Genomic DNA, 23,061 nt, shown 5'->3' with positions numbered 1-23,061 from the left:
ATACACTCCCCATTTCATAGACATACCTAATCGTTTAGCCTGTTCATCCATCTATCCATCCATATACCCATGTTTGCCTTCACTGACAACGCAGTACTATATGTGCAAAAGGGTTCATATTTGTTGTCTGTACCTCCTGTGTACCTCTCTATATCTTTCTTATCCTCAGTGGTGCCGTATTGGGTTTCACCAATCTCTTATCAGACCAATAAGTTGTCTTTTTTGTAGTTTTCAGTTTTGTTCCACGTTTTTCTCCTGCTTTATCCAGGATCCCATATCTTGATCCCTTTCCGAGTGGTTGACAGTGGTAGCTGGTCACCATCAGTTGTTCTGATCTCAGGGTCATGTAGGCTGAGGTGCGCATGGTCCACTAATCCTTTGGACTAAATGTTTCCATGTGTCTTTGGTTTTCTTCATTCTTCTTTGATCTGGTTGAGGAGAGACATGTTGCATCTTAGATGGCTGTGAGCAAGCTATTAAGACCCCAGTTGCTACTCACCAAATAGTATGTAGAACAATGTTTTTGTGTAATATGTTATGCCAGTTCAGCTTGATGTCCCACACAACCATGGTCTGGAGCCTGAGGACCCAGTGGCTTACTCCTTGAGGAGTTCCTAAGAAATTATAACTTTTCCCTGTTAGCTCTGTTATATATATGGACATTCTTACAGCACATACAAATATGTATGTAGAAATAATGTCTACCAAATTTATACATGGTTATGGGTATACTCCCTTTTGTTTAGGCATCGCTGATCATTTAGCCTGTCTGCCTGTGTATCTACCTGTAAATTAATGTTTTTTATTACTGATAATGCAGTATTATGTGTGTAAAGATGTTTATCTTTGTTGTCAGTTCCTCTTGTGTACATTTCTATGTTTCTTTTTCCTTAATGTTATTGCGTTGGTCACTTGCTGTTAGTATATTCCCTTTCCCTTCACCCAAATTAATAACTTGTCTCTTACCTGTCTAGCAATTTTCCTTTCCCTCCCCTCTCATCCCTGGTAACCAACAAAGAAAGTTTCCTTCCATATTTAAACCTTTCCTTGACTTTTTACAATAGTGAACTAATACAATATTTGTCCTTCTGTGACTGACTTATTTCACTCAGCATGATGTGCTCCAAGTTCACCCATATTATGTTAAAATAATACAAAGACATCATTTAATTTTTTAATTGTCAGTGATAGGATAATATCCATATGCTTACAAGGAAGACCAGTTAATACTACTACTATTCAAATTTACGCACCAACTACCAAAGCCAAAGATGAGGAAATTGAAGATTTTTACCAACTTCTGCATTCTGAAATTGACCAAAAATGAAATCCAGATACATTGATTATTACTGGTGACTGGAATGAAAAGTTGAAAAGCTGAAACAAAGATAAATCAGCAGAAGTTGGAAAATGTGGCCTTGGTGATAGAAATGACACTGGAGATTGCATGATAGAATTTTGCAAGACCAATGACTTACTCATTGCAAATACTTTTTTTCAACAATGTAAATGGCAGCTATCCATATGGACCTTGCCAGATAGAATACACAAAAATCAAATCAACTACATCTGTGGAAAGAGGTGATGGAGAAGCTCAATATATTCAGCCAAAACATGACCAGGAGCTGACTATGGAACAGACTATCAGCTATTCCTGTGCTAGTTCAAGTTGAAGCTGAAGACAATTAAAACAAGTCCATGAGAGCCAGAATATAACCTTGATTATATCCCTTCTGAATTTAGAGACAATCTAAAGAATAGATTTGATGTATTAAATGCCAGTGACCGAAAACCAGAGGAATTGTGGGATGACATCAAGAACATCATCCATGAAGAAAGCAAAAGGTCATAAAAAAGACAGGAAAGGAAGAAAAGACCAACATTGATGACAGAAGAGACTCTGAAACTTGCTTTTGAATGGAGAATAGCTAAAGCAAATGGAAGAAATGACAGGATAAAAGAGCTGAACAGAAGATTTCAAAGAGCAGCTCGAGAAGACAGAGTCAATTATTATTATAAAATGTGCAAAGACCTGGAGTTAGAAAACCAAAAGGGAAGAGCATGCTTAGCATTTCTTAAGCTGAAAGAACTGAAGAAAAAGTGCAAGCTTTGAGTTGCTACACTGAAGGATTCTATGGGAGAAATATTGAATGATGGAGGAAACATGAAAAGAAGATGGAAGGAATACACAGAGTGACTGTATCAAAAGAATTGGTTGATGTTTATCCATGTCAAGAGATGGCATATCATCAAGGACCAATGGTATTAAAAGGAGAAGTCAAAGCTACACTGAAGGAATTGGCGAAGACCAAGGCTTCAGGAATTGATGGAATATCCATTGAGATGTTTTAACAAATGGATGCAGCTCTGGAGGCACTCACTTATCTATACCAAGAAATTTGGAAGACAGCTACCTGGCCAACTGACTGGAAGAGATTCATATTTGGACCCATTCCAAAGGAAGGTGATTTCCCAGAATGTAGAACTTATTGAACAATATCATTAATATCACATGCAAGTAAAATCAGCTGAAGATAATTCAAAAATGGCTGCAGCAGTATATTGACAGAAAAGTTTCAGAAACGTGAGATGGATTCAGAAGAGGATGTGGAACAAGGGATATCATTGCTGATACCTAATGAATCTTGGCTAAAAGAAAAGAATACCAGAAAGATATTTACTTGTGTTTTATTGACTATGCAAAACCATTCAATTGTGTGGATCATAACACATTATGGATAATGCTGAGAAGAATGGGAATTCCAGAACACTTGATTGTGCTCATGAGGAACCTGTACATAAACCTGTATTTTGAATAGAACAAGGGAATGCTGCATGGTTGAAAATCAAGAAGGGAGTGCATCAGGGTTGTATCCTTTCACCAAACTTACTCAATCTGTATGCTGAGCAAATAATCCAAGAAGCTGGACTATATGAAGAAGAGTGTGGTATCAGGTTTGGAGGAAGATGCATTAACAACTTGGCAATATGCAGACGACACAGCTTTTCTTGCTGAAAGTGAAGATAACTTGAAGCACTTACTGATGAAGATTAAAGACTACAGTCTGCAGTGTGGAGTACACCTCAACATAAAAAAACAAACTCACTGCCATCAAGTCAGATCCTTGGGTTTCTGAGGCGGTTTCACTATGAAAGTAGATTGCCCGACTTTCCTTCTGAGGAGTGGCTGGTGGGTTTGAACCGCCAGCCTTCTGGTTAGCTCTCAAATGCCTTAGGCACTGAAAACAAAAATCCTCACAACTGGACCAGTAAGCAGCAACATGATAGATGAAGAAAACATTGAAGTTGTCAAAGGTTTCATATTACTTTATTCCCTAGTCAACACCAGTGGAAGCAGCAGTGAAGAAATCAGACAATGTATTGCACTGGGCAAATTTGCTGCAAAAGACCTCTTTAAAGTGCTGAAGAGCAAAGAATGTCTCTTTGAAGACTAAGGTGCATCTAACCAAAGCCGTGCCTTGGAAACCCAAGGAGAGGTTGCTGTGAGTTGGATCCAACTTGACGGCAGTGAATTTGGTTTTTGGTGTTTATATGTATGTGAAAGCTGGACAATGAATATAAGGAAGACCGAAGAAGAGTTAGTGCTTTTGAGTTGTGGTGTTGATGAACAATACTGAAAGTACCATGGACTGCCAGAAGAACTAACAAATGTGTCTTGGAAGAAGTGTAGCCGGAATGCTCCTTGAAAGTGAAAACGGCCAAGCTTTGTCTCACCTCCTTTGGTCATATTGTCAGAAGGCACCATTCCCTAGAGAAAGGATATCATGCAAAGTAAAGTGGAGGGTCGGCGAAAAAGGGGAAGGTCCTCAATGAGATGGATTGACAAAGTGACTGAAACGGTGGGCTTAGGTATAGGAAGGATTGCGACACTGGCACAAGATCAGACAGTGTTTGATTCTGTTGTACATAGGGTCACTATGAGTCAGAGATGACTTGACAACACCTAACAACAACAACAGCAACAACAATGGCTAATGATTGCAATTGTTTCTTTATGTATGTATTTGTTGAACACAGTTGCAAATAGGGATGATTTTACTTCTTCGTTAACAATTTGGATGCCTTTGATTTCTTTTTCTTAGCTTTTTGCCCTGGCTAGGACTTCCAATACGGTGTTGAATAGAAATGGAGATAGAGGGCATCCTTGTCTGGTTCTATTCATAATGGGAATGCTTTCAGTCTCCATTGAGAACAATGTTGTCTGTTGGTTTTACATGTATACCCTTTATTATGTTGAGGAATTTCCCTTCTACTCCTATTTTTCTTAGAGATTTTATCAGAAACGTGTTTGATTTTATCAACTGCCTTTACTTCTTCAATTGATAAGATCCTGTGAATCTTTTCCTTTATTGTACTTATGTGATGGTTTACATTGATTGTTTTTCTTGTGTTGAAACATCTTTGCATACCTGGCATGAATTTCATTTGGTGGTGACATACTATGTTTTTGATATGTTGTTGGAGTCTTTTGGCTAGGATTTTGACAAAGATCATTGCATGCATATTCATGAGGGATATTGGTCTGTAGTTTTCCTTTTGAGTGGTGTCTTTTTCTGGTTTTGGTATCAGGATGATATGTTCGTCATAAAATGAATTTGGGAGGGTTCCATTCTTTTCTGTGTTCTGAAATAGTTTGAGTAGGATTGGTGTTAGCTCCTCTTTGAATGATTGGTAGAATTCTCTAGTGAGATTGTCAGAGCCAGTACTTTTTTTAGTTGGTGTTTTTTTTTTATGATCTGTTCGATTTATTCTTTTATTATGGGTCTTTTCAAATTTTCTGCCTTAGTCTGTGTTAGTTTAGGTAAGTAGTGTGTCTCTACAAATCTGTCCATTTTGTCTGGGTTTTCAGATTTGTTGAAACACAGTTGTTCATAGTATCTTGATACCCTATTCTTTTGGTTTGTTTTATTGTGATGTCACCCATTTCATTTCTTATTTGTGCTGTTTGCATCTTTGCCTTCATTTCCTTTGTTAAAATTGTCAGTGATTTGTTGATTTTATTAATGTTTTCCAAGAACCAACTCCTAGTCTTGTTGATTTTTTTTTTTTTTATTTCCTTTCTATTTTCTGTTTCATTTATTTCTGCTTGACTCTTTTTAATTTCTTTTCTTCTGTTGACTAGGGTTTTTTGGGTGCTCTTTTTTCTAGTTATTACAAATGTTGGGTTAAGGTGTTGATTTTGGCTCCTTTTTCTTTTTTGATGTATGCATCTATTGCAATAAATTGCACTCTCATCACTGCTTTTGTTGTGTCCCAGAGGTTTTGGTGTGTTGTGTTTTTATTCTTGTTTGATTCACAAAATTTCTTAATTTCCTCTTCTACTTCTTCTGTTACCCAGCTGTTTTTGAGTACAGTGTTGTTCAGTTTCCATGTGTTTGCTCTTTTTACTTTGATCTTCCTCTTGTTGATTTCTAACTACTTTGTGATCTGAGAAGATGCTTTGTGGTGTTTCAGTGTTTTTAAATTGATTGAGGCTTGTTTTGTGGCCTAGCATGTAGTCTATCCTGGAGCATGTTCCATGTGCTCTGAAAAAGAAACACATCGTGGTGTTGTTGAGTGAAGTGCTCTTCAGATGTCTAAAGGGTTAAGTTGGTTGATCCTTGTGGTGAATTGCTTGATGTGGCCCTTTTAGCTATTGTCCTCCATTCTGTGATGTATTGTAAATCGTATTATCCATGCCTATTTGGGGTGGTGTTTTAGTTAAGGTCAGGTATCAACTTGGCTGGGCAGCTGGTAGTAGTCATTCCCTATAATGACTGGCAGTCGGCTCTGTGATGGAATTTGCCTTGCCATCCACTTAGGTTATTTCTGTTGGGGCAACACAGATGGAATGTATCTTGATTCCTGCCTTGCTGGAGTGTATAATTCAAATCACCACCCTTAGCTTCCTTGAGGGTATACCTACGAATCTCCTGGGAAGATTAGCCCTCCTCTTGCTCTGGTTTTGTGTCTTGGCTCGTTCTCATCTCACCCCTTGATTTGGGACAGCAGCCGTCGTCTGATCTGCTGATCGAGGTTCATCAAACCCCGAGAATTGGGAGGATCCTCCAGACCTACTCACAGACCTGGGACTCGCCAGCCTGCCAGCCTCCCAGCCTCCACCTCTACCTGAGACGAACCCTTGGGTGTCTGTGAGTTCTGTGAGGCGTTACAGCGAAATACAGAACCCTAAGACTGGGGAAATTACTGGGAGGGGGAGGAGGAGGAGGAGGAGTTAATGTCCGAAATGATGGAGTGGCGTGATAGTTTGGACATTTGGGACATCTTTAACTTCCGCCTCATGGAGACCAGCCTTGTGCTGATCTTTCTGAGAGAAATTGTTCAAGCAATCGTATAGTTTAGTTCTTCTGTGTCTTTGTTGAGTTTTATTCCAGTTGTTCTTTCATTGGCAGTGGTGTATTAAACTCCCTTTGTATTACTGTGGAATCTATTTTTTTTTCATTTCTGTTAAATTCTGATTCTTGTATTTTGGGGCTCTTTTATTGGGTGTGTAGCTTTTTATTATGGATATGGCCTCTTTTCAGTTGATCTTTTAATCATTATATAATGTCCTTTCGTGTTTCTTATGGTGTTTTTTGTCTTAAAGTCTATTTCAGTAATTAATATTGCCCCTCCTGCTCTTTTTTGATTGCCATTTGCTGATACCTTTCTCCAACTTTTGATTTTTAGTCTATTTTTGTCTTTGTGTCTAAGATGAATCTGTTTTCTTACCCTGTCTGCAGCTCTCCATTTTTTGGAATGAGGTATTTAATACATTTACATTCATTTTAATTATCAATAAGTACGAATTTATTGCTCTCATTTTTTTGGTGGTGTTACTGATTTCTTTGTTTCATATAATTTTCTGTTCTGAGCTCATTTTGTTTATGAAATTTCTTAGTAAACAAATTTATTTCCTTCATTGCTATTGTTTCAGTATTCACTAAATATTTGTGCCTTTTTTTTTTTTGATCCACATGTTAATTAATTTTCTTTGAGGTTACCCTGAAATTTATTATTTTTTCCCCAAGTTTAGAACAGTCTCTTCTATCCCATATAAATGTCTTTACTTTCTCAACATTTGAAAGTTCTGCACCTAGTCTATTTAGTTCATATTTTTGCTTTGTAATTGTCCTCATTTACCAGTTGATGTCTTTGAATCCTTTTATACAGTCTTGTAAGTTTATTTTATTTATGGATACCTTATTTATTTACAAATACTTGTAAGTATTTGTGTAACCGGGTTGATTTCTGGGTTATGTCATCATGCATGTTAATCATTTGTTGTTGACTGCTGCTGTTGTTTCTCTGTCTGAAGGACTCCCTTTAGCATCTTTTGTAAGGTTGATATTGTTTTAATCAATTCCCTTAATGTGTGTTTACCTGGAAATGGCCTAATTTCACTATTATATTTGTGGGACAGTTTTGCTGAATAAATAATTCTTAGCTGGCAGTTTTTTTTTTTCAGGTTGTATGTATGTCATTCCATTACTTTCTTGCCTGAGTGGTTTCTGCTGAGAGATCAGGGCTTAGTCTTCCCGGTTGCCCTTTGTAGGTAACTTTTTGTTTTTGCTGTGCTGCTTTCAGGATACTCTCTTTGTCTTTGGTTTTTGCGAATTTATGATATGTCTCAGTGATTTTCTTTTGAGGTTTATCCTGTTTGGGGTTCGTTGAACTTCTTGAATGTGTATCTCCTTGTCTTTCACCATATTAGGGAAATTCTCTTCCAACATATCTTTGACAATTTTCTGTGGTTTTATTTGTCTCTTTCTGTTCTGGAATTCTGACCACAAGTAAGTTATTCCTCTTGGTGGTGTCCCATGTGAATCTTAGCCTTTCTTCAGCCTAAGATTTTTGTTTTGATTTTTTTTTTTTCTGATCGATCCCTTTGTTGTTGTTGTTACGTGCCATGGAGTCAGACCTGACTCATAGCGACCCCTCCTTGGGTTTCTGAGGCAGTATCACTACAGAAGTAGATTGCCCAACCTTCCTTCTGAGGAGTGGCTGGTGGGTTTGAACCTCCAGCCTTATGCTTGGCAGGCGACTGCCTTGGGCCCAAGGCCATCCTCTAGGCACGATCGATCCCTTAACACAATAGTATTGAGGGATTTGTCTTCAGTTTAACTAATTCTGTCTTCCATTGATCTGTTCTTCTCCTTTGTCCTTTCAATGTCTTATGTAGTTCTGAAATGTTAGTATTAATCTCTTGGATTTCTATTTCTTGTTTTTGGATGGTCTAATTTTTTATTTGTTTTGTCATTTTGTTTTTGTATTGTTCCCTAAATTATTTTAGGGTTTTGTCTGTCTTTTCCTTAATATCATCAGTGTTTTCCTTGGTCTGTCTCTCAATTCATTTAAGGTACCTAAATATAATTCTTTTGAATTCCTTATCAGGCAATTCCAATGCTCTGTCTTCCTCAGGGAGGTTTTCTGGGTCTGTATCCTGGTACCTTGTTTGTACTACTTCATTTTGCTTCTTTGTGTGAACTAGGATGATCAGTTGTCTCTGAGAGTTTGTGATGTTGTATTTATATTCCTACCGTATTTTCTAGTTTGGTACCACTTAGGCACTCACCACCTATCCTCTGGTGGGTGTGACAGAAGATGAGAATATGTGCACAGATCGAAGAGCTGTTGAGGCATGTTGGGCTGGTATTGGCTATTGTCTATCTTGATCAGTTGGTGTTGAAGAAGGTTTTGTCCTCATCCAGTGGGTCAGGCTACAGAAGGTGTGGTTGTGGTTGAGTCATGTGGGCACAGTTGCTGTCTCCCTCCTGGTTGAACAAGAAAAGAAAGAAAGAAAGAAACAATAAAAACCTGTAGTAGTTAAGGTTGTATGTCAACTTGGTTGGGCCTAGTTGAGTGGCTGGGCAACTGGTGGTAGTTAATCCACATGATGAGAATAGCAATCAACTCCATGGTGGAATCTACTGCAAGCAGCTAAGTAGCTGCTTTAGGTATATGGTCTATTTCCCATATATAAGAACAGCTTTGGGGGAATGGGCTTTGGCTTTCTAGGATGGTTGAACCCTGCATGTAACCAAGTCGTTGTTCAGCAGCCAGCCGTGACTGCCAATTTTGGGACTTTCAGTGGACTTGAATCAGTGGCCTACTGTTGTTTGGTAACATTAGAACTGTGCCTTTTTACTTGTTGACCTTGGGTTTGTCAGCCTCAGCAGCCAGCAGCTGTCTGAGTGAAGAAAAACCTCCAGCTTCAGTGGACCAGGAGCAGGAGGCAGAGCTGAAGTCCAAGGTTGAGAGGCTTTCACCCAGCCACTAGAGCCTGCCACTTTGAACTTGAACTTTAAGCCTCCAGACTGTAAGAGAATAAACTCCTGTTTGTTAAAGCCCGTCCCATTATGGTATATTTCTGACAAAGTAGCACTAGGTAACCAAAACAACACCCCCAAATATAACAAGAGAACAAAAAGCACAAATTGAATAAACATATAGCAACAATAGGGGGAGAAGGAGTAAAGGCCATAAATGAAAGGGAAAATTGTAAAAAAAGGGAAAAGAAGTACAAAGAGAAAAAAAAATGCCCACAATATTTGTGTAGGGAGGAATAATAGAAGAAAGCAAGAGAAAAGGAATATTAGAGGGAAAAATTAGAAAAATGTATTAAGAAAAGCAAGAGATGAGAAGATCCAAAAAGAAAAAAGAAATAAAGTAGGGAACCAGGAAAAGGGAAAGAAAAAAAGATACAACAAGAACCAGGGGAAGGAATGAGAAAAAAGTAAAAAGAAAGGGAAAAAAAATAATTTACAAACAAACAAACATAAACAAAACTGGGGAGAGGCAGGGCAGCCAGGCTTTGTTTTGCTGGCCAAGCAGTCAGTGGGCAACAGGGCACCTGGTCCTGGCACTAGTTCTTGCCTGCCCAGAAGGGAACTGAGGGAACTGCACTTGATCTCAGAAGAGTTCCTATTTACCCAGAAGATGTCTGAGGGTAAGATATCTGGATGTGGAAAAAAGTTCCTACCAGCCCAAATGGTGAGGGGAGCCAGTCTACCTGGTTTCAGTTGAAATTCCTGCCTGCTCAAATTTTGGCTGGGAATATAGTGTCTGATCTCATAAAATGTTCCTCCTTTCCTAAAAGGCAGTTGGGCTCAAGGCCCCTACTCCCAGAAGTTCCTTCCATCCCTAAGATGGGGCTTAGTATAGGGGATCTGGATGGAGCAAAATTTCTTGCCAGCCCAGAATGCTGCTGGCAGCAGGGAGCTGATCTTGGAGCTAGTTCCTATGTACTCAGAAAGCAACTGAGGGCAGGACACTTGGTTCAGACTAGCTCCTGCTGATCCAGATAGTATTTGTGGATCCAGGGCAAGTTTCTTCTGGTGTAAAAGGTGATAGGGAATAAGGCATCTTATTATTATTATTATATATTATTATTATTATTATATATTATGTATTATTATTATTATATATTATTATTATTATAGGTTCCAGTGGGAGTCCCAGACAATTCAGAAAACAGCTGTGGGTAGGGCATGTAGACCCAGACAAAATTCCTGCTGTCTTAAAAGGTCACAGGGAGCAGGGCCACATTCCCAGCAAAAAAGTTCATCTGCCTCAAAAGTGTGCTGGATATAGGGTATCTAGTCTCAGAAAAAGATTACTGCTGGCCTAAAAGGTGGCTGGGAACAAGGCACCTAGTGTTGGAACAAGTTCCTTTCTGTCTAGAAGGCAGCTGATTGCAGGGCTCCCAGACTGGGATGTAATTCCTGCCAGTCCAGAAGGTGGGTGGAGGTGGGGTATGGCCACACCTCTGTATAGCAAGCAGGTGTGGGGTCCTCAGGTAGCAAGGAGAATATCATACCTTTCTAGTCAACAGCCTCCAGTGCTAACCTTGGCAATCAGAGCCCATTCTTAGATTGTTGCCCAGATCAGAATGCCACTTGCAGTTATTCACAATGGCTGTACTGCTGGCAGACACTCAAAATGTCATTGCCATCAGGAGAGCCAACAGTCCACAGCTCTGCTTATCTCCTTATTCACTGTTTTCCTTTCAAGTCCTCAGTTACCAGGGCAGTTGCCCATTCAGTCCTCGGCAAACAGAGTGGATTCTTAGGTTGCTGCCTGAAACAGAACACCACTTGTTCAGTCGACTGTGCCATCAGGACAGCTGATAGTCTACAGCTTTGTTTGTCTTCTTATTCACTGTTTTCATTCAATTAGTATTTAATCTACTTCTTTATCCTTACCTACAGAGGTCAGGGTTCTAGGATTATCTTCTGTATCTGTTTCAATTAGTTTCTTGTTTCTTTGTTGCAGAGGGTCTGTGTAGCTTGTCTGCCTATTCCTCCATCTTGCCAGAAGTCTGTGTGTGTGTGTGTGTTATGTGCTGTCAAGTCGGACTCGACTCATAGCCACCTCTCCTTGGGTTTCTGAGGAGGTAGCACTATGGAAGTAGATTAGATTGCCCAACCTTCCTTTCAAGGAGTGGCTGGTGGGTTTGAACTGCCAGCCTCCTGGTTAGCAGTCAAGTGCCTTAGGCACTATGCTACTAGAAGTCTAGTAGAATATTTTTAAGACTTCCTAGTTTTCATTATTTTACTTAATTAAAAAAAAATTCTTATCTTACCATCATGCTTCAGTGAATCAGTAATGAGGTGTTTCAGAAATGCAAATCAGTAAGGATTAGCTAACCTGCTAACTAAAGTTCACTAAGGAAAATCCTCAAGAGAAATGCCTTTATTATTCAATTTAGCAAGCATTTATTGACCAACTGCTGAGTTTATGATGAGTCTATGTTAGTATCTGAGAATGCTATTCCTGCCAAATTAAATTATAGTCAGGTAAATAAATCATTATGTTATAATGCTATGCCCACACAAATATTTTTCAAATGATTAAGTAATTTGTATAATTTAAAATCAGAGTTGATGTCAGGTAAGTTGCATTCACAAGAAAAAAAGTTAAATAGTAAGCATGTGCAAAAACGGCAAGGAGGCCACATGTTCTGACCTCCTCTAATCTCACTAGAGGAAGACAGGATTACCAGCAGTAACCCAAGGCCTATTACTGCAAGGCCAGACATGCTGCCTCCCTCCAGCCCTTTCACCAACCGTTCCTCCCAAAGCGCCTCCACCTCTCTCCTGGGTTCGATAATTCGCTGCAGTGGCCACACAGAACTCACGGATTACAAGGTTTATTAGGGAAGCACCAGGCTACAACTCAAGTTCAGGAAGAACGCTCAGTCTCTTTCCCAGCCCACCGTCCCTCAGCCAAGAGTCTCTCACAGTCTCTTTCCCAGCAGTGCTGGTCCCTCGGTGTCTCACTCAGCAATGCGTGTCTCTTGCGTCTCTTTCCCAGCAACGCGTGTCTCAGGAGCCCGTGTCTCTTTCAGCAGCACGTCTTCCTCAACCAGCAGTCAGAGAGAGTTCTGCCTCCAGGAGGTCTCCTTTAGAGCCCGCAGGGTGGTCAAACTAGCCAATTATAGCATCAGAACTCTAAGCACCTGAGAGAGAGTGGGCACCTCCCAGAACATTGTTTTATGCCACTCCCAACAGAAATACTCCAGGTGGACACCTTCAGCAATCAGGAGCTCCTCAGTTGCTCATAGCAAATTCCACCTTGGAGTTTACAAAGACTTATGGGTAGAAAAGCCACACAAAGTAATTTACTACACTGCAGCATGGTATAGAAGTCTTTAGAGCAGGCTTATTTTTCAAGGCTGACTTAGCTACTTAACTGTGAGCTGGAACAGCCTCCTAGAACTCCAGTTTCCTTATTAGTGAAACAGGGTTAATACGTCTCTCGTAGATAATTGTGAGGATTAAATGAGTACCAAGCATTGTGCCAGATACAGTGCCTGAACCACTTGACTGGTAACCAGAAGGCTGATGGTTCAAACCCACCAGCCACTCCTTGGAAGGAAGATGGGCAATCTACTTCTATAGTAATACTGCCTCGGCAACCCAAGGAGGGGTCACTATGAATCGGGTCCAACTCGACAGCACATAACAACTAACAACATATATTTCTGGTGGAAGCTCTGGTGGCATAGGGCCTAAGGGACTTGACTGCTAACCAGAAGGCTGGAGGTTCAAACCTACCAGCCACTCTTTGGAAGGAAGGTTGGGCAATCTACTTCTGTAGTGATACCGCCTGAGAAACCCACAGAGGGGTCGCTATGAGTTGGGTCTGACTTGACGGCACATAACAGCAACAACAACGTATATTTCTGGTATTATAATTTTTATTGTATTTTTGTTATGTATAAAAATACATTTCTGGAATTACAATTTTTAGTATTTTTAAGACCTTTGAGAAATGTGGATTATTGCATTTTTTGTCCATAATTAAGAAAAAAATGAACCAAGTAGAATACTGCTTTTAGTATCATATGTTGTTATTGTTAGCTGTTGTAGAGTTAGCCTGACTCATGGGTACCCCATGCACAATGAACAAAACATGTCCAAGTTCTGTGCTGTCCCCATGATTGATGTGGATTGGACTCCATAGAGTTTTCACTAGCTGAATTTCAGAAGTAGGTAACTAGGCCCTTATTCCTAGTCTGTCTTAGCCTGGAACCTCTACTGAAATCTGTTTAGCATCATGTTGTTGTTATGTGCCGTGGAGTTGGACCTGATTCACAGTGACCCTTCCTTGGGTTTTCGAGGCAGTATCACTATGGAAGTAGATTGCCCACCCTTCCTTCTGAGGAGTGGCTGGTGGGTTTGAATCACCAGCCTTCTGGTTAGCAGTCAGATGCCTTAGGCACTACACTACCAGAGCTCCCTTCAGCATCATAGCAACATAAAATCCACCACTGGTAGATGAGTGGTGGCTGTGCATGAGGTGCTTTTGGAGAACTAAACTTGAGTCTGAGTCTGCCACATGAAAGGTGAGAATTGTATCACTGAACCATCACTGCCTCTCTGGATTTATACATATACATGATTACCCTCATTTGCATTTCTGTTTATACTTCAGTTCCTTTGAATCACTGTATATTTTGGATAAGTGGTTCTCAAAACTTGGTGTGTGTCACAGTTTGCTAGAGGGATTATTAAAGCACAAATTGCTGAGTCCCCCCACCAGAGTTTCTGAATCATTAGGTCTGGAGTTTGTAGCCCAAGAGTTTGCACTTCTAACAAGTTCCTAGTGATGCAGATACTGTTGGTCTATCACCACATTTTGAGAACTGCTTTAGATCATTCAAAACCACATTCACACTATTTATATAGGATTATTAATTGTTAAATAAATATTATTTATATAATGCTGAAAGTACCGTGGACTGCTAAAAGAACTAACAGATCTGTCCTGGAGGAAGTGCAGCCAGAATGGTCCTTGGAAGCAAGAATGGCCAGACTTCATCTCACCTGTTTTGGTCATGTTGTCAGAAGGGACCATTCCCTGGAGAAGAATGTCATGCTTGGTAGGGTGGAGGGTCAACGAAAGAGGGGGAGGCCTTCAACGAGATGGATTGACACAGTGGCTGCGATGATGGGCTGAAGTATAGCAGGGATTGTGGGGCTGGTGCGGGATGGGGCAGTGTTTTGTTCTGCTGTGCATGGGGTCGGTATGAGTCGGAAACGACTCGATGGCACTTAACAACAACAAGATTTATTGTTTAAATCTAGGGGAGAAAAATCTAATGTACTGTGTATAGTTAGGGGAGAAGAGTTTTTAATATATGTGTATTTATTAGTATAAAAATTAGAGTTTGACTTTAAAAAGTCAAATCTTTTATTCTATCTAGAGAGTTGCCATGAAAATCTGCTTTAGTTCCAGCTTAGCTGCATAAATAAAAGTTCAAGGAGATTTAACTATGCAAAACTAGATGTTAGTATAGGAAAAAAAGTGTGATTGTTTTGTTGCTATTATTATATATATATTTTTTTTAATAACCCTGATAAGTAACTGAAAATGAAAGAGAATGCTCTATTTCTTTCTTCACTAACCTGGAGCTTTCAGCTATATGTATAGCTGTTACTTTAGAAAAAGTTTTACAGGTAGGTATTTACTTCACTCTTTCCCTAACATACACTTCTCATAATATGCTAATCTTTGGTATTTTATTTTGCTGCTTCTATTTATTTTAACTATGTAGATACTGTCTTCTTTCCCCAGTTTTTTTGGATCCTTTTTGAGAGGTGGGAGGTAGAGAGAGTTTTCATTGTACTTAACACAGTGCTAGATAAGAATTAAAAACAAGTATTTGTTAAGTGAGTTAATAAATGACTCAGATACCATGAAAGAGGAATATTAGAGATGTTAAATGAGAACATGTTAAGGATACTACAGTGTATATTTTGAGGTCATCTCTCATTTGTAATGTGCAAAAACATGTTGAAATTATCCCGTAACTACTGTGGCTACTGGATAATTTTGATTTTGACTATAGATAGGTTTTTGAATTACATGTCAAAATGTCATTTTTTTTCCCATTGCGCTAGTTTGATTAATTTTTTAAATTGTAATTACTTCTTGAATTTCCCTTCCAAATTCTGAGATATTTTCTTTCAAATACATAGCTTCCTTGAACTGTATGTGGTTTTTTTAAAATTTTTATTTATTTTTTTAACATATCCTCTGTCTTCCTTTTAGTTTGCTTTTCAGTAGAATTTTTTGTCTTCTTGCCATTTGCTTACTCAGCAAAATCATGGTGAAATTGGAATCCGGTTAATATCAGTATTACTGTGAGAAGTCTGGGTTTAATTCTGTAAGACTAAACAAATGTGCCACGATGTATTCCACCTATTCAAGATCACTGAAAACTTGTGGTTATCAGGATCGCAGTACATTTCCGAACCATGAACTTTCTTAAGTTCTCTGATTATTCTTAAAAACTTTCTAGTTTTCTTCTTTTCCTAGAAATTTAGTATGTAGCATATTCTATACTGTTTATGTCTAATTTCAAATTGGGAATGGGCCATTTAAAATGATTTAAGTTATTAGTTTATTCAGCATTTATTGTATGCCAGATGCTATGGATCTCTGCTGGCATGGTGGTTAAAGCATTTTGCTTTTACCAGCAAAAGCAAATTTGGCTGGTAAACAGAAGGTTGGTAATTTGAACTCACCAGCTGCTACATGGGAGAAAGATGAGGCCATCTGCTTCTGTAAAGGTGTACTGTCTTGGAAACCCGATCGGGTAGTTCTACTCTGTCCTATATGGTTGCTATGAGTTGGAATCGACTTGATGGGAGTGGGTTTTGTTTTTGTTTTTTTTTGTTAGATGCTAGACTTTATGTTCAGTTCTACAGATACAGAAATGATTGTAACCTGCCTGATATGTACAGACAGTCTAAGAGGGAAGAGAAAATTATAAACAAATAATTTTAGTATACTATGATAGATGCACAAGGAGCTCTGGTAGTACCGTGCTTAAGGTATCTGACTGCTAACCAGAAGGTTGGTGGTTCAAACCCACCAACCACTTTATGGAAGCAAGACTAGCAATCTACTTCCGTAAAGATTTACTGACTCGGAAACCCAATGGGGGTCGGTATGAGTTGGAATTGACTTAATGGCAGTGGGATTTTTTGATATGATAGATGCACTAATAATTGGGGAGCTCTGGTAGCATAGTGGCTAAGGCACTTGACTGCTAACCAGAAGGCTGGCAGTTCAAATCCACCAGCCACTCCTCGGAAGGAAGTTGGGCAATCTACTTCCGTAGTGATACTGCCTCGGAAACCCAAGGAGGAGTCCCTATGAGTCGGGTTCGACTCGATGGCACATAACAACAGCAGAACAACAAAGTAAAAATTTAACTTAAGATCTACACTTTAAACTTAAAATAAATACTTCTCGTTCCTTTTTTAGGTCCTTTTCCATGTGATATATGTGGTCGTCAGTTTAATGACACTGGAAATTTGAAACGTCATATAGAATGTACCCATGGTGGAAAAAGAAAATGGACTTGCTTTATCTGTGGAAAATCGGTACGAGAAAGGTGAGAAATTACCTCTACACTCAGACAAATTCTGATACTGTTATGTAGAAATAATTAATCACAGAATTCACAAAAAAATGAGGAACCAGCAGTATCAGATACCTCTGGAACTAGATGAAGGGGAGAGGAAGAACAGGAGCATTAGAATAAAACTATTTTAGATGTTAGATCATTGGATTTCCTTTTACCACTTACATATACCATTGATGCTGGGCACCTGCTTTTCTTCCCATGGGGCCAGAAATTTGGAGCATTTTCTTCTGGACAGGTAAAACAGGATTCCTGGGGAGAAATATGACATTTATGTGATTGAATGCTAAAATCAGGGAGTCCCAGCCCTTATCCCCACTGACCTTGTAGCTTTTAGACTTTATTCTCCAGATAGTAGATCAGAAGATTATTTCCTAAAAATCTGAGCAACCGAAGGGTAAATTTATTCCCTAACAGATGGCATACACAGACCAGATCACCTACAGTAGAACAGTCATCAAAACATAGCAATACTCTTCATCCTTCCCATTTACTTTTTAGTTTATCACACTTTATTATGAACAGATAGTTAAGGATTACAAAACATAGGAGGAAAAGTTGTAACATGGAAGATGGATTCCAACACATACAGAATAAAAAGAACTTGAGGAAATAAATTATAGAGAAGAAGGAAATGTCAAAAAAAAAAAAAAAGTAACTATTAATATTCTTCATGGAAGATACATAATTCGTTAAACAAGAACAAGATGCTACATAAAGGAGTCACTCAGATAACAAACCACAGCGCTTAGAAGTTAAAAGTGTGATGGCCAAAAGTCATGACCACAGTGGGCAGTTGGAGGACAAAGTTAAGGAAATTTTCCAAAAAGTAGAGCAAAGAGATACAGAAATGTGAAGTAAAGATTAGAACATTACAGGATCAAATAGGAAGTCCAAAATCTAAAATAGGAGCTCTAAAAAAAAAGAGCAGAGAAATGGAGACGAATGAAGTCATCGTTGAAATAATTTAAGAAAATAATCCAGAACTGAAGAATGGATATAAATGACCCATCACATAATTAGGACCTTGTTGTTGTTGTTGTTGTTATGTGCTGTTGAGTCGGCCCTGACTCATAGCCACACCTCCTTGGGTTTCCAAGGCAATATCACTACAGAAGTAGATGAAAATAAACATACACCAAGGATATCACTGTAATATCTCCTAACTCTGAAGACAAAAATTTCTATAAGCTTCTAAGGCTTATAGGGAGGGGAAAAGGTCACATACATTGAATCAAGAATGAGAATTACATGGACTTCTTTCTTAATAGCAACACTAGAAGTAAGACAGTGCAGTGGTAATTTCAAAATTGTGAAGGAAAATTGTCTCCCACCTAGAATTCTATTCTCAAAGTAATAATTGAGTTTGAAGCTACAATAAGGGTATTTTCAAGGTCTCAAAATTTTTCATTCATTCTTTCTCATGAAGCTGCTGAAGGATGTGCTCCACCAAAGTGAGAGAGTAAACTGTTAAAAAAGGAAGATAAGGGCTATGGGAAATAGGAGTTCTGTACAGGAGAGAGGCAAAGAGAATTCTCAGCAAAATGGTAAATAAAGATCCTGAAATGGTAGATGTGTAGTAGATGTATTGGGCAATCAATCCATACTAGTAGTAATAATGACCCAAGGTATGTTGAGGGTTGTCATTATTAAGGTCTCTGGTGGCATGTTTTCTCTTTTAACTAGGTGACAGAATGCTGTCATCTGGCCTTGATTTTATCCATACTGTACCTCTGTGTAATATTTTTGTGTGTTTACGAGGTCCTTCCTCTTGTCCTTATGTCCTGCTCTTTATCTCTGGTCATGCATTTCATTTCATAGAAATGTACTTTTTTTCACCTATCCATGAAAATTAGAGGTAGCCCATGGTAAATTGAAGAGCAAAATATATAGAATAGTCCACTCAGTTTGATCATATTTGCTATATCTGGTCTGTTTGAGCTTTGCCAGATGCTCCAGCTATGGTGAGTCCTACGTTTTATGACATTTCCCATCAATGTGCCAGAAAGAGCTCTTGTTAACTCTCAGAAAACTTGCAGCCAGACTCTGGTCCAGAGACACTATCTACATTATCTACTGGGTACTTTATGTTAATAGTGGAAAATTTGAAACACATGCTATATTGTTTAGTGATATATATACAGGTAGTAAAACAGAAAAGCAAAGGAGTGACAAACAATAAATGGTTGTTTTTGAGGGGGGAACTGGTGGAAGTGAGAGCAGGGAGGAGCATTAAGAGCATTCTAAAGCATAGTTAGCTGCCTTAACCTGAATGTAAGTGCTTATTTTAATATTGCTGTCCAACCTTCCTTCTGAGGAGTGGCTGGTGGGTTTGCACCACCAGCCTTCTGGTCAGCAATCAACTGCCTTAGGCACTATGCCACCAGAGCTCCTATTCTTTATCCAGTACATATAAAATTTATACTCTCCTTCTGTATATGAAAGTTCCATAATTCAATAAAAATTAGAAATGCCCCTTCCTTACAATAGACATGGATATAATGACAGAATAGGAAACTCAGTGTGCTATATTTATTTGAAAACAGATACTTACAGATTGATAAATTATAAAGTTTATTATATGCATTATAAATTTATTGTTCCCCAAAGATCTCAAAGATCTTTTTGTGAAAACAAAAAGCAAGCAACCAAAAAAAAGAAAAAAAAAAAAAAATTTCCATCTTTTTGCTACTAAAAAGACCTGACAGTCTGTTCTTGTAAAAGGTTCCAAACTCAAACCTACTCTTATCAAGTGGATTCCACTCACTGTGATCTGCATAGGGTTTCCAAGGCTGTAAATCTGTATGGAAGTAGAGTTCCCCATCTTCCTCCCATGGAGCAGCTGGTGGGTTTGAACTCCTGACCTTCAAGTTAGCAGCCAAATGCTTTACCCACTGTGCCAACACCCTAGGAAACCCTATGGGACAGTTCTACTTTCTCATATAGGGTTTTTTTTGAGTTGCTATCAACTTGAGGGCACACAACTTAGTAAGTAGAGATCTTGGCATGTTTTGAGAGATACATTCACAAAGCTGGGTACACCTGCAGGCTGTCACATGGCATGCATTGGTAGAACTTGTAGAAGAGCACCATCTGTTGGCAAAGCTCTACTCTTAGTTCAGATTCAGACTTAAAACTTCCTAGAAATGTGATTGAAATAAAACTAGTAGTGACAGCCAAATGTTACTCATTTACCTTTCACCTTCTTTCCTTCAAAATAGTTTTGTTCATTTTTACTCAGCAGTTTAAATACCTGAGAAAACTGTGAATGTTAGAACTTTGGGAATTGCTAGCAATATACTTGGAGCAGTGGAGCTGGAGGAGTTAAAAATAGTAATAACTGTATCTTTTATTTGAATTTCATTTTTTACATTGGTACCTAGAAGTTAGATATACCTGTGAAGATTTCTTTGCCTTAGAACATTCTTTCAACAACTATTGAATATATGTTTGGAAGGAATAGTACTGGTAAACTAGATTCCTTAAATATCATTAAACTTTCTCCACCAAAATTCACATTAGTTTTACTTAATTCAGTAGTGATGATTGAGCATTTTTTATTTGTACTTGTTGAAAGTTTGGTTTAATTATATAGTTATATCTCTGAGCAAATGAGTGACAAAGAAGGCTATAGTTAAATGTTTTTAATATGTTTTTGATGGGAGAGAGTTGTAACGTCCATGTTTGTATACTGGGAGAATAGAGCAAAAATATTGTAAGAGAAAGAAGGGAGAATCGCTTTATCTATTAGTTTTAATAACATTCTAAGAAGCTTTCTAAAAATCTGTGTTTACTATATACAGCAGAACCTGTGAAAGCTGAAATCTATGTGTGGAAACCTGTCACATATTTTCCATTAAAACAAATGATAGAAAAGTGGCAAGACCTACCATGTCAAAGGCAGAAAACTGGTGAAACCTAGAAAAACAAGAGAGTCCTGTTGAGTTCTGGCTCTCACAGGTTTCACTGTATATAACCCATTGCTATGTAGTTGATTCCAACTTGTAGGTGACCCTATAGGACAGAGTAGAACTGCACTGTAGGGTTTTGAAGGCTGTATATCTTCAGAGAAGCAGACTGATATATCTTTCTCCCGTTGGGCAGCTGGCTGGTGGGTTTGAACTACCGACCTTTTGATTAGCAGTTGAATGCTTAACCATGTACCACCAGGGCTTCTTAATATATATAGGCATTTTAAATAATCTTTAACAAAATATGTATATATATGTATATTCTTTCTTTTTTTTTAAACACAGAACTACTTTAAAAGAACATTTGAGAATTCATAGTGGAGAAAAGCCTCATCTTTGTAGTATTTGTGGACAAAGTTTTCGTCATGGGAGTTCATATAGGTAAGTGAAGCCATTTTTACTCCTGTGTTAAGATAAAATTATCTCTCCATTTTAATTTTCTTGAAATTGCTTTAGTTAAATATGTTGAATTAAAACATTCCTTAGCATATACTATCTTCGAAGAGCCTGTGGCATAAAATACTGTGAAGTATTTTCTTGTCACCAAGTGTGCTTTAATGTTTAAGCTGTCATTACTTAAATCATTAATTCCCTTTGAATCAATCAAAATTCATTAAAACTCTGTTGTTTCAAACTTAGTGTATATGTTACTCTTTGTTACCAAATAATACTTTGTTTTAAAGGTACAGCAAAATTGAAAACTCTGGAATTCTCAATTTTAGACAGTTATGTGCAATAATTATAATTTTTATGGCTGAATCTCTGACTACGTTTGCAGTTTATGAGAGGTATTTTTTTGGGGGGGGGGTGAATAAATAATAAGTAACCACTTACTATGAGATATGTGTACAGTTTAAATTGTTTGATTAATACTCCTAAGAATTCTAATTGCAAGCCTTTACTATTTGCACTTTTATTTAATATTTATCTTTTATCAAGGACCCTAGATGGCACAAACTCAGTGGCTCACCTGAAGGTTGGTGATTCAGACTTACCCTGTAGCACTGCAGAAGATAGGTCAAGCAGTCTGCTTCCATTCATATTAAAACCAAGAAACTCTGTGAAGCAATTCTGCTCTGTAACACATAGGGCTGCCATGAGTTGAGTAGGTTTGATGCCAACTAACAAGAACAAAGAGAAATGTCTCCAATTTATTTTACTAATACTATTAAGAATGTTAAATTCAAAGCTTTAATCTTTATACTTTTATTTAATGTTTACCTTTTAGTAAGTATAAATAGAATATGTCCCCTTTAGATGCTGTCTAGGAGCTCTGGTAGTGCCTAAGGCACTTGACTGCTAACCAGAAGGCTGGCGGTTCAAACCCACCAGCCACTCCTCGGAAGGAAGGTGGAGCAATCTACTTCCGTAGTGATACTGCCTCGGAAACCTAAGGAGGGGTCGCTATGAGTCGGGTCTGACTCCACAGCACATAACAACAACAACAGATGCAGTCTAGTCATGTAGCTGGGCAGAATAAACATCTGTTCTGGCAGTTTGAATGAGAAAGCTATTCATTTCTTTAAGATTTAGATGGGGATTTTGTGATGATAAATTATTTAAGTTGAAATAAATTTTGATAATTGAAACCTTCTATAATATAATAGAGCAAACAGTGGACAAAATTATGATAACTTCTTAGCCACAACCAGGTACCTTGAGGAGTGAGTCACTGGGCTTGCAGGCTCAGGACCATGGTCATGGGGCACATCAAGCTTGACTGGCATAACAGTACACAAAAATACAGTACTGCATCCTACTTTGGTGATTAGTGACTGAGGTCTTAAAAGCTTGTGAGCAGATATCTAAGATGCAACTATCGCCCTCTCCTCATCTGGAGCAAAGAAGAGTGATGAAAATCGAAGATGCATGGAAACAATTAGTCCGAGGGACTAGTGGATTATGGGAACTTCAGCCTACACAACCCTGAGATGAAATGATGCAGATGGTGGCTGACTACCACTGTCAGACACTCAGAAGGAGATCGAAGTTGGAGATCCTGGATAGAGTGGGAGAAAAATGTGGAACAAAACTCAATCATAAAAAAGACAAGGCTTACTGGTCTGATAGAGACTGGTTAAACCACCAAGACCATGGCCCCTAGTCACTCTTGTGCTTGGAATAGACCTATGAGGTGAACAACTTCTCCAG

General features: G+C 38.5%; 1 protein-coding gene across 1 annotated transcript in view; it reads left to right on the top strand.

Moving 5' to 3' along the window:
- The window catches only part of ZBTB41 (zinc finger and BTB domain containing 41), an 82,894-nt gene that overhangs the window by 38,747 nt on the left and 21,086 nt on the right, over positions 1 to 23,061 (top strand). Inside the window, exons 5-6 of the mRNA XM_007941081.2 lie at positions 16,780 to 16,909; positions 21,196 to 21,291. Coding sequence (XP_007939272.1) covers positions 16,780 to 16,909; positions 21,196 to 21,291 — 226 coding nt within the window. The remainder of the gene's footprint in view (positions 1 to 16,779; positions 16,910 to 21,195; positions 21,292 to 23,061) is intronic.

This window comes from Orycteropus afer, unplaced genomic scaffold (assembly GCF_000298275.1).
Source record: "Orycteropus afer afer isolate SDZICR_OR568_19922 unplaced genomic scaffold, OryAfe1.0 scaffold00075, whole genome shotgun sequence".
NCBI classification, from domain to species: Eukaryota; Metazoa; Chordata; class Mammalia; order Tubulidentata; family Orycteropodidae; genus Orycteropus; species Orycteropus afer.
This window is presented reverse-complemented; position numbering and strand designations above follow the sequence as displayed.